The sequence below is a fragment of the Balaenoptera musculus genome, chromosome 18 (assembly GCF_009873245.2).
Source record: "Balaenoptera musculus isolate JJ_BM4_2016_0621 chromosome 18, mBalMus1.pri.v3, whole genome shotgun sequence".
Taxonomy (NCBI): domain Eukaryota; kingdom Metazoa; phylum Chordata; class Mammalia; order Artiodactyla; family Balaenopteridae; genus Balaenoptera; species Balaenoptera musculus.
The window spans coordinates 61,412,274-61,424,302 of record NC_045802.1 but is presented as its reverse complement, the minus strand read 5'-3'; the positions used below and the strand labels follow the sequence as shown (position 1 = coordinate 61,424,302).

General features: G+C 36.3%; 1 protein-coding gene across 1 annotated transcript in view; it reads right to left on the bottom strand.

The window, feature by feature from the left end:
• The window catches only part of GPC5 (glypican 5), a 1,362,497-nt gene that overhangs the window by 1,315,294 nt on the left and 35,174 nt on the right, over positions 1–12,029 (bottom strand). The window contains exon 2 of the mRNA XM_036832100.1: positions 954–1,115. Within this exon, the coding sequence (XP_036687995.1) occupies positions 954–1,115 (162 nt within the window). The remainder of the gene's footprint in view (positions 1–953; positions 1,116–12,029) is intronic.

The following is a 12,029-nucleotide window of genomic DNA, read 5'->3' as shown; positions in this document are numbered from 1 at the left end:
AATTTAATTCAACTTAAATTCTGTCCTGATTTATTATATTTATTTTATTTAATAAGTTGAGTTTTAAAAATTAATCAGCCTTGTGATTTAGTTCTGTATGTAAACAAAGCACAAATTATTTAAATAGATTGACATTAATATACTTATTAAAAAGGAATACTAGCAGAAGTTATATTTTGCATTGAACAAAAGCAATAACTTTGAAAAGCAGTGTAATCTAAATATTTTCATTCTAATCATATACAGAATAGCTAATGCTTTATAAAAGGAAAAATAAATTAAGCTATTTTATTGTAGCAATAAGGAATTGTACAGAGGAGATGACTAAAATAAGAAAAAGATCATCTGTTTTCCAATGTGTGTTGTAATTTTATAACCCATTAATTTTATTTCTGAATATATTGTTTGAATTAAGGTTGAGTTCTGGTCATAGCTGACCCTTAAACATCCAATTAATATTTCCTATTTTACTATTTATCAGACTTGTCTACCCTTCGATATATCACACTGGTGTTCTTAGGAAAATCACATGAAGTAGTAGAGGAAAAAATTAGACAAATATTTTTTAATTATGTTTTTGAAAATGAATCTATTATTACCCAGTTAAAAGTGATGAGACTTTGTTTTATAGACTATTTTAATAAAATCTAATAATCATGTCTGTTCATACTGAAGTAAAACCATGGGTCAGAGTATTGTGGGATTTGGCAGAACCCCCAGAAAGGCATAAATTTCACTAACATTACAGACTCTACTCCAAGTCGATTTATATGCCCCAGAATGACCTCAGAAACAAGCTGTGAAGGTCAGAAAAAGCTAAAACCTCATTTTATACCAGAATAATATGCAAAGACAAAGAAATAAACCTAGACAAATTTACCAGTATAATAGTAATAATAGGTAAATTACATAGCAAGATTTATGCTCAGTTTCAGAAATCAAGATACATTTACCTTGAAAGGCAGCTGCATTTCGAGATATCAGAAACTTTAATGTAGAGCTGGATGTTTGAAGCACCTGCTGCATATCTTGGAGAGCTGCGATTTGATAACTTTCCTCCATCTTCCTGGTGCAACATGCAGGTTTTTTGGCTATGCAAACCTGAAGGTCAGGCCCTGGAATACATAGAATATTTTTCATAATAATTACCTGTTCATTTAACAAACATTACATGTTATGTATCTGACATTAATGATCAGCACTGCACATTACAGGTTCATGTTCTATATGCCCACCAGCAAAATGATACCAGTGGGTCGACACCAGCCTTAGGATACCCTGGACCCCACAGCAAGCTGTGCCAGGAACTGGCCCCATCCACCGGCAGGCAAAAAACACAAACACAGGAAGGTTAAAAAATATGCTACTAAACAACAAATGGATCACTGAAGAAATCAAAGAAGAAATCAAAAAATACCTAGAGACAAATGAAAATGAAAACACAACAATCTAAAATCTATAGGATGCAGCAGAAGAAGTTCTAAGAGTGAAGTTTATAGCAATACAAGCTTACTTCAGGAAACAAAAAAAAAAATCTCAAAAGAACAACCAAACTTTATACCTAAAGGAACTAGAAAAATAAGAACAACAATGACAACAACAACAAAAAACAATGTTACTAGAAGGAAAGAAATCATAAAGCAGAAATAAATGAAAAAGAGAATTTGAAAAAAAAAAAAAACAGTAGAAAAGATCAATGAAACTAAGAGCTGATTCTTTGAAAAGATAGACAAAATTGATAAACCATTAGCCAGACTCATCAAAAAAAAAGCATGAGGGCCCAAATTAATAAAATTAGAAATGAAAAAGGAGAAGTTACAACTGACACCACAGACATACAAAGGGTCACAAGAGATTACTACAAACAATTATAGCCCAATAAAATGGGCAACCTAAAAGAAATGGACAAATTTCTAGAAATGCACAATATCCCAAGATTGAACCAGGAAGAAACAGAAAATATGAAGAGTCTAACTACCAGTAATGAAACTGAATCAGTAATAAAGAAAAAAAAAAAAGTAGTTCAGGATGGCTTCACAGGTGAATTCTACCAAACATTTAGAGAAGAGTTAACACCTATCCTTCTCAAACTATTCCAAAATATTGCAGAGGAAGGAAGCTTTGGAACTCATTCTACAAACACAGCATCACCCTGATACAAAAACCAGGCAAAGGTATCACAAAAAGAAAATTACAGGTGAATATTGCTGATGAAAATAGATGCAAAAATCCTCAACAAAGTATTAGCAAACCAAATTTTCAATATTATATTAAAAAACTCATACATCATGATCAAGTGTAATTTATCCCAGTGATGAATGGATGGTTCAATATCCCCAATCAATCAGTGTGATAACCACATTAACATATTGAAGAATAAAAATCATATGATCATCTCAATAGATACAGAAAAAGCTTTTGACAAAATTCAACATCCATTTATGATAAAAACACTCCAGAAAGTGGGCAGAGAGGAAACATATCTCAACATAGTAAAAGCCATATATGACAAACCCAAGCTAACATAATACTCAGTGGTGAGAAACTAAAAGCATTTCTTCTAAGATCAGGTACAAGAAAAGGATATCCACTCTTGCCACTTTTATTCAACATAGTGTTGGAAGCCCTAGCCACAGCAACAGACAAGAAAAAGAAACAAAAGGAATCCAAACTGGAAAGGAAGAAGTAAAACTGTCACTGTATGCAAATGACACGATACTATACACAGAAAATCCTCAAGACACCATCAAAAACCTACTAGAGCTCATCAATGAATTCAGTAAATTTGCAGGATACAAAATTAATATACAGAAATCTGTTGCATTTCTATACACTAACAATGAACTATCAGAAAGAGAAATTAAGGAAACAATTTCATTTACAATCACATCCAAAAGAATAAAATATCTAGTAATAAACCTACCTAAGGAGGTAAAAGACCTGTACTCAGAAAACAATAAGACACTGATGAAAGAAATTGAAGACAACATAAACATATGGAAAGATATACCATGTTCATGGATTAGGAGAATTAATATTATTAAAATGACCATACTACCCAAGGCTATCTACAGATTCAATGCAATCCCTATCAAAATACCAAGAGCATTTTTCACAGAACTAGAGCAAATAATTTTAAAATGTGTGTGGAAACACAAAAGTCCCTGAATAGCCAAAACAATCTTGAGAAAGAAGAACAGATCTGGAGGAATCATGCTCCCTGATTTCAAACTATACTACAAAGCTACAGTAATCAAAACAGTATCGTACTGGCACAAAAACACATACATATATCAATGGAACAGAATAGAGAGTCCAGAAATGAACCCACACTTACATGGGCAATTAATTTATGACAAAGGAGGCAAGAATATACAATGGGGAAAAGACAGCCTCTTCAATAATGGTGTTGGAAAAACTGGACAGCGACACACAAAAGAATCAAACTGGCTACCCTCTCACACCATGCACAAAAATAAATTCCAAATGGGTTAAATACCTAAATATAGGGCCTGAAACCATAAAGCTTCTAGAAGAAAACATAGACAGTAAGCTCTTTGATATCTATCTTAGCAATATTTTGTTGGGTATGTCTCCTCAGGCAAGGGAAACAAAAACAAAATAAATAAATGAGCCTATGCCAAACTGAAAAGCTTTTGCACAGCAGAGAAAACTATCAACAAAATGAAAAGGCCCCCACTGAACAGGAGAAGATATTTGTAACTGATATATCCAATAGGGGTTAATATCTAAAATCTTCAAAGAACCCATACAACTCAATGTCAAAAAAACTAACAACGCAGTTAAAAAATAGACAGAGGTTCTGAATAGACATTTTTACGAAGAAGACATACAGATGGCCAACAGACACATGAAAAGATGCTCAAGATCACTAATCATCAGGGAAATGCAAATTAAAACCGTAATGAGATATCACCTCACATTGTCCGAATGGCTATTATCAAAAAGACAGCAAATAACAAGTGTTATCAAGGATGTGGAAAAAAGGGAACCCTTGTGCATTGTTGACGAGAATGTAAATTGGTATAGCTGCTATGGAAAACAGTATGAAAATTCCTCAAAAAATGAAAAATAGAACTACTATATAATCCAACAATTCTATCCCTGGGCATTTATTCGAAGAAAACAAAAACACTAATTTGAAAAGATATATGCACCCCTATACTCATTGCAGCATTATTTACAATAGCTAAGATATGGAAGCAACATAAGTGCCCATCAATAAATGAATGGATAAATAATGTGATATATATATATATATCATATGTGATATATATATCATATGTGATATATATATAAAGTTACTCAGTCATGAAAAAGAATAAAATCTTGCCATTTGTGACAACATGAATGGAACTAGAGAGTATTATGCTAAGTGAAATAGATCAAACAGTAAAAGACAAATACTGTATGATTCCACTTATATGTGGAATCTAAAAACCAAAACAAATGAACAAACACAACAAAACAGAAACAGACTCATAAATACAGAAAACAAACAGGTGGTTGCCAGAGGGGAGGGGAATAGGGAAAGAAAGAAATAGGTGAGGGAGATTAAGAGGTACAAACTTCCAGTTGTAAAATAAATGAGACACAGGTATGAAATGTAAAGTGTGGGGAATATAGTCAATGACTACATAATATCTTTTTATGGTGACATATTGTAACTAGACTTATGGCAATTATTTTGAAATGTATTGAAATATCAAATCATTATGTTGTGTAACAGGAACTAACATAGAGTTGTACACCAATTGTACTTCAAAAACAAACAAACTCATAGAAAAAGAGATCAGATATGTACAGGGAGTTGGAGAAGGGGGAACTGGATGAAGATAGTCAAAAGGTACAAACTCCCAGTTATAAAGATAAGTAAGTACTAGAGATGTAAAGTACAATGTGATAAATATAAATAACATCGTTGTATGTTATATATGAAAGTTAAGAGAGTAAATCCTAAGAGTCTTGCCACAAGGAAAAAAATTTTTTCTATTTCTTTGATTTTGTATCTACAAGAGAGGATAGATGTTCAGTAAACTTATTGTGATAACCATTTCATGATGTATGCAAGTCAAATCATTATGCTGTATACCTTAAACTTATACAGTGTTGTATGTCAACTGTATCTCAATAAAACTGGAAGGAAATAAAAGCTACAATGAGATACCACCTCACACCCATTAGAATGACTACTATGAAAAATACAGATAATAACAAGTGTTAGCGAGGATGTGGAGTTATTAGAACACTTGTGTACTGTTGGCTGGAATGTGAAATGGTAAAACCACTGTGGAAAACAATATGGCAGTTACTCAAAAACCTAAAAGTAGAATTACCATATGATCCAGCAATTCTACTTCTATATACATACCCAAAAGAATTGAAAACAGTCTTGAAGAGATATTTGTACACCATATTCTCAGCATATTATTCATGATAGCTAAAACATGGAAGCAACCCAAGTGTCCTTGGATTGATGAATGGTAAGCAAAATATGGTATATACATACACTGGAATATTATTCAACCTTAAAAAGGAAGGAAATTCTGACTTATGCTACAACATGGATGAACCTTGAGGACATTACACTAGGTGAAATAAGCCAGTCACAAAAACACAAATATAACTCCACTCATATGAGGTTCTTAGGATCACCAAAATCATAGAGACAGAAAGTAGAATGGTGGTTGGCTGGGGCTGGGCAGAGGGGGGAGACTGGGGACTTACTGTTTAATGGGGAAGAGTTTCAGTTTTGCAAGATGAAAAGAGTTCTGGAGGTAGATGGTGGCAGTGGTTTGTATAACATAAACATATTTAGTACCACTGAACTGTGCACTTATAAAGTGGTTAAGATGGTAAATTTCATATTTTACTGCAATAAAAAAAATTAGGAACAAATCTTGCTAATATGATTAACAACTCTTATCCTAGACAGGAGCCCAGGGCAAGCCCCGTTAGCCATAGCAGGTACGTTAGAGAACAGAGAAAAAGGTATGCGGTGTGGAATAGTGCCTAAAGAGGACAACCCTGAGGGTGCATCATGGGGTGAGCCTCAGGGCATCCCAAGCCTACCCAGGTTTCAGGACAATTGTATTTACATGGCCCAATATAATACAGTTATTCCCTTATTTTAGGGTAGGAGTAAGGGTTATGGTCTTTGATCTCTGCAGAGTTTCACAGCTTCCACATTAGCTCTTCACTGACCAACTGTAGATCAGCAAACATAAAATATGCAAATGTGCATGTGTGTACACACACACACACACACACACACAACAGTCACCTTTCAAACTCCTCCTTTTCCACACAGATTCAGCCTCAGGCTTCAGTTTGTGTAAGTTAGACAAATAAACAGCAGCATGCTTGAGCATTGCACAAAGGCTCAGACACATAAAATGTGTCACAGTAGGTAACATCTTGGCAATTGTTTTTTATTTATATTGCCTAAAGTTATACAAAGGCAAATTCTACTTCAAACAGTAAAATTGACTTAAAGAAAATAAAGTTATCTTCTCAGCTTTCTTCCTAAATGGAAAGATTGAGGAATTAGAGTTCAGAGAAAAACAATGATAGAGACTGGGGAAGAGAACCAATGAATAAATACTAAAGGATATAAGCATATTTGGTACAGGAAAGACTGCTAGGGAATAAAAATAATGATAATAGTAACAACAACAATAATAGAATCTCTCTCCAGAATTTAAATACCTAACATCACTTTGCTAGATGACATTCTTAAACATGGCCCAAGAAGGCCCCAAGTTGGACCACTTCTTCCTTCCCTCCTGCTCCAGCCTCATCTCAAGTAACATCAGCCATTGTACTCTTCCCTTCACACACCAGCCTTCTTTTATTTCCTCATATTCACCAAGTGCCCTCTTTCCACAGAGCCATTCTGCATGCTCTTCCCTCTGTCTTAGACAGTCTTGCGGCAAACACACACCTTCCCCGACTTCATTCCCATCTATTTTTCTTTAGATCTTAATTCAGTCTTCCCACAGGAACTTTCCTGAACCCCACCGACAGCTCCAGTCCCTACTCTATGCCTCTGGACTGCCCCTCATTCCTCTCCATTGCACTTATCGTGGTTGCAGTGTTATGTTCCTAAATGTGATTACTAATTAATTAGTTCCCTCATCTGTACTACAAAGTGCAGGAACTCCAAGTGCAGCTCCAAGTGCAGGAACTTTTACTCATTATCGTATGCCAGTTGTCCAGCTCAGAGCCTAGTATAATACATCATAAACACTCAATTTTCATTCATTAAACCAACAATCAAGGATCTACTATGTATATGCGTTATCTCATTTAGTCCTCACTTTAACCTTATGACATAAGTACCATCACTACCACATTTTACTTGTGAGGAAATGGAGACATAAAGAGGCTTTAAAAGCTGCCCAGTGACACATACTTACATAATACAAAATGGTGGAGCTGGTGTTCGGAAACAGGCAGAGTGATTTCCAAGCTATCGTATTCACCACCACTCTACTGAGAGGAAATCAATGGCCTTCAATCTATAAATGGTTTGTGTACAGACAAACCTGACCATTTTCAATTCCTGTTTCTAAAGAAGTCATCTGTTTGGAAAGTTGCAAGAAAATACATTTTAGGTTAGGAACCATCCAAGGAGTTTTATTCAAAAATAAAAATAGGCTAAAATATAAAGTTATAGAGTTGCCATTTGCCTTTGTGCCCAATTTTCTTTAATTTTTTTTTTAAATTTATTTTCTTGGCTGCATTGGGTCTTCGTTGCTGAGCGTGGGCTTTCTCTAGTTGTGGCGAGCAGGGGCTACTCTTTGATGTGGTGCGCGGGCTTCCCATTGCAGTGGCTTCTCTTGTTGTGGAGCAGGGTCTCTAGGTACATGGGCTTCAGTAGTTGCAACACACGGGCTCAGTAGTTGTAGTGTGCAGGCTCTAGGGCGTGCGGGCTTCAGAAGTTGTGGAGAGCAGGCTCAGTAGTTGCGGCTCATGGGCTCTAGAGAGTAGACTCAGTAGTTGTGGCACACGGGCTTAGTTGTTCCGTGGCATGTGGGATCCTCCTGGACCAGGGATCGAACCAGTGTCCCCTGCATTGGCAGGCAGATTCTTAATCACTGCACCAACAGGGAAGTCCCTGTGCCCAATTTTAAATGGTGGAAAGTACGCTTAGAAAGATGCTGCAAATTACCTTGACCACTTTCTAAACATATGTAGAAGAGAAACCATCATGTCTCAGCACACTCTGAATAAGCATGGCTAGCAACTTAGACCGCTTAGAGCAAACACATCCCTCAAGTTGATGAGGATCTGCATTGATTAATCCAGACTTTCATTTAACATCTTGGAAGTTGGTAATGCCAACATAAAGCTAAACTCCAAACCAAATCAAGACTATAATTCAAAGACCTAGTTATATCTAATTGGCACGATATTTTTATCAGTAGTAACTTAAGAGTTAGGGTCGCAGTGGAGGGGGAAAAGAGTCCACAAGAAACTAGTTCCCTTGTTTCCTGTGTCAGTCCAAAAGACAGGCGAGATGAACTACACATCCTCAGGGAAAGGACCATATCTTACATTTTATTCACAGTGTAAGCACAAAGGACATAATAAGATGCTTGTTGATCAAATGCCCAGACTTCAGTTCTCCCATCGTAAATAGAACTAGCATCATAAGAAAGCAAAGCCAAATGGACCCCAAATAGAGACTACCTGGTAACAAGATATATTTTTAAACTATTTCAAAGCCTGGCTTCAAAGAACATGGCATAACCGAGGATGCTTATGAAACAACAAGAGTACGCAACCCAAGCTCAGGTGCAGCAGCCGTGTTTCTGATCAGTAAAACCAAACTCTGCGAGAATTAAAGTGCTAAAAACAAAATGAAACGAAAAATAAAACAGCAGGCTCCTTGCTGAAGGAGCCCTCGATCAGAATTGTGGGCTTTTCTGGATTGCCTACCCAGAAGCAGCAGTACTGGTTACTACGTTTTCCTTTCTGTTCCCCCACTTAAGAAACTGTTAACAGCCATCTACCTGCTTGTGTACTTTTGTTAATATGTTAAAACAGGAACATTGGGAGGCATTCTGGAAAGACGGTGGCAGTGGCAGCATAGTTTTCACGATCTCCAAATCCCCACACGGACCAGATAGAACAACTTGAAATAAAATCCAAAAGATACAACAAAACTAGGTGACGTAATATCCCCACAACCTTCAAAATATATGTGGAGTGGGGAAAAAACAGCAACAGCCACAGATCTTCACAGTATCAGAGTCTGGGCAGGAGAGAGAAAAATGAAGCAGAGGGATAATGTCTGAAGGACCTAAGGACAGATGAAGCCCCAAAGAGCCAACCAGAATTCACAAGAAAGCACAGTGGACCAATTTGTGAACAGCAGCTGAAATGGAGAGTTTCGCCCTCTTGATCACTGGATGTGTGCAAAGGAGCCAATATTAAAATGAATGAATTAGCAGGAGCAATCCAGACCCCTGTGAACTCTCCAAAGAGATCCAGCAGGCTCCTTTCCAGGGAAGAACCCCATGCAGAAGAGAAACGTCTGGAAGCGGAATTAAAATTCAACAGAAGAAGGAGTTAAGAGACATACACAGAGAAGGTCCAGACCAAAGTGGGAAGGGAAATAAATCCAGGAAATTTCAGAAAACACGCAGCCATACTTTTAAACACTACACAAAACCAACAGAAGAAGAAACTCTGTAAAGTCACAAAAACTATTCTGAAGTCTATTTCAACCTGAATTTCCAAGGAAAAAAACCAACTTCACGTGAACTGAACATCAAAAAATATTGAGGTCAAATCTCACACAGAGTTATTACAATAAAAAAGGGAGTAAGGAACAGAATAACATCCCTACAGACAAAGAAAGCATGCCAGAAAGACATGCCCTCCCCCCCCCAAAAAAATAAAAAATTCAGCCATGCTATTTCAAAACAAGCTAAAAGATGACATAAAACAAGAAAGAACAGCACAAATCAGAATTTTAAAAATTCAGATATGAGGTGACAGTACTCAGGAAAGAATTAAAGATGAAAGAAAAACATTCTGAAGAGAAGACTAAACTAGAAGAACACAGGAGCCAATCACACAAAGGTAATACCTTAAGAGAAGCAGAGGGTGGAAAATAAGGAATTGTGAAAAATCAAAAAGAATGAAAGGATTTGAAAGACAGTGACAAAAAAAATATTGTTTATAATGTAAACCCCTGAAGAAGAAAACAGGACAAATACTAAAACCTGTATTTTATTCTATGCTGAAACTGTTGTGAGGGTGAAATGGGATAAAACAAATAAGTAATTATGGACTATTCAAATTCTGTTCTCTAATTCTATCCTGTATCCTTGAAAATCAGGATTTTTTTTTAGTGAAGAATAAAAGAGATACAGACATAATAAAGAAGAGGTTAAGTAAAACTCTGCAAAATAGATAGCTAGTGGGAAGAAGCCGCATGGCACAGGGAGATCAGCTCTGTGCTTTGTGACCACCTAGAGGGGTGGGATAGGGAGGGTGGGAGGGAGACGCAAGAGAGAGGGGATATGGGGATATATGTATACATATAGCTGATTCACTTTGTTATATAGCAGAAACTAACACACCATTGTAAAGCAATCATACTCCAATAAAAATGTTTTTTAAAAAAATCCATCAAGATATCAAAAAAAAACCCAAAAACCTCTGGAAACTTGACTTAAAGTAGCAATATGAAAGCATGAAGAAATTTACCTTTAAAAAACTATATTTCCTAGTTTCACTGAAAAGGCCTAGGAACAATGAATAACTGAGTGGCAAAGGGTCCCCCTTGTGCCCAGATTATAATCTTGAAATACCAATACTCTCAAAAAGAAGTCAGTGCTTCTCTAAGAAATGCCTCCCTCTAGGTCTGGGGCAGGAAAGAGATAAGATGACAGACTAGCTAAAGCATCTTCTTCACCAGATAGCAAAGAAGCTAGGGTCAAATAACCCTAGTTATTTGCTAATAGGCTTGCTAGTAGATAGCAAATAACTACCAGGGTCATATCAAAACGGACTCAGGAACCATATTAGTCTGCCAGGGCTGCCATAACAGAATACCACAGACTGGCGGCTTACACAACAGAAATTTATTTTATCACAGTTCTGGAGGCTGGAAGTCCAAGACCAAGGTGCTGGCAGGTTTGGTTTCTCTTGCGGCCTCCCAAATCCTTGGCTTACAGATGGCACCTTCTCAATGTGTCCTCAGGTGGCCCGCTCTTTGTACATGTGCTCTCCCCATGTCTTTCTTCTTATAAGGACACCGGTAATATTGGATTAAGACCCATCCTTATGACCTCATTTAACCTTAGTTACCTCCCATCTCCTAATACAGTCATATTAGGGGCTAGGGTTTCAACTTAGGAATTTGGGGGAACACAATTTAGCCCATAACAGAAGCCATCTTCAACTATCATACTAAGTGAAGTAAGTCAGAAAGAGAAAGACAAATACCATATGATATCACTTATATGTGGAATCTAAAATATGACACAAATGAACCTATCTATGAAACAGAAACAGAACCATGGACATAGAGGACAGACTGGTGGTTGCCAAGGGGGGGGTGGGGGCTTGGGGGAGGGATGGAATGGGAAACTGAGGTTAGCAGATGTAAGCTATTATACATGGAATAGATAAACAACAAGGTCCTACTGTACTGCACAGAAAACTATATTCAATATCCTATGATAAACCATAATGGACAAGAATATTTTAAAAAGATTATATATATATATATATGTAACTGAATCACTTTTCTGTAGAGCAGAAATTAACACAACATTGTAAATCAACTGTACTTCAATAAAAAATATTAAAACTGAAAAAAAAAAGCCAACTTCAAAACATTTTTGCTGGCCAAACATGGGACAATTTAAGTATCGCTAATAATAATTGCAATGGATTACAACAAATCAAATAAGCTTAAATCCAAGGGTTTTCTGTATCTATGCTTTTTCTTACAAAAAAAAAAAAAAAGACGACTTTTAAAATAGTAC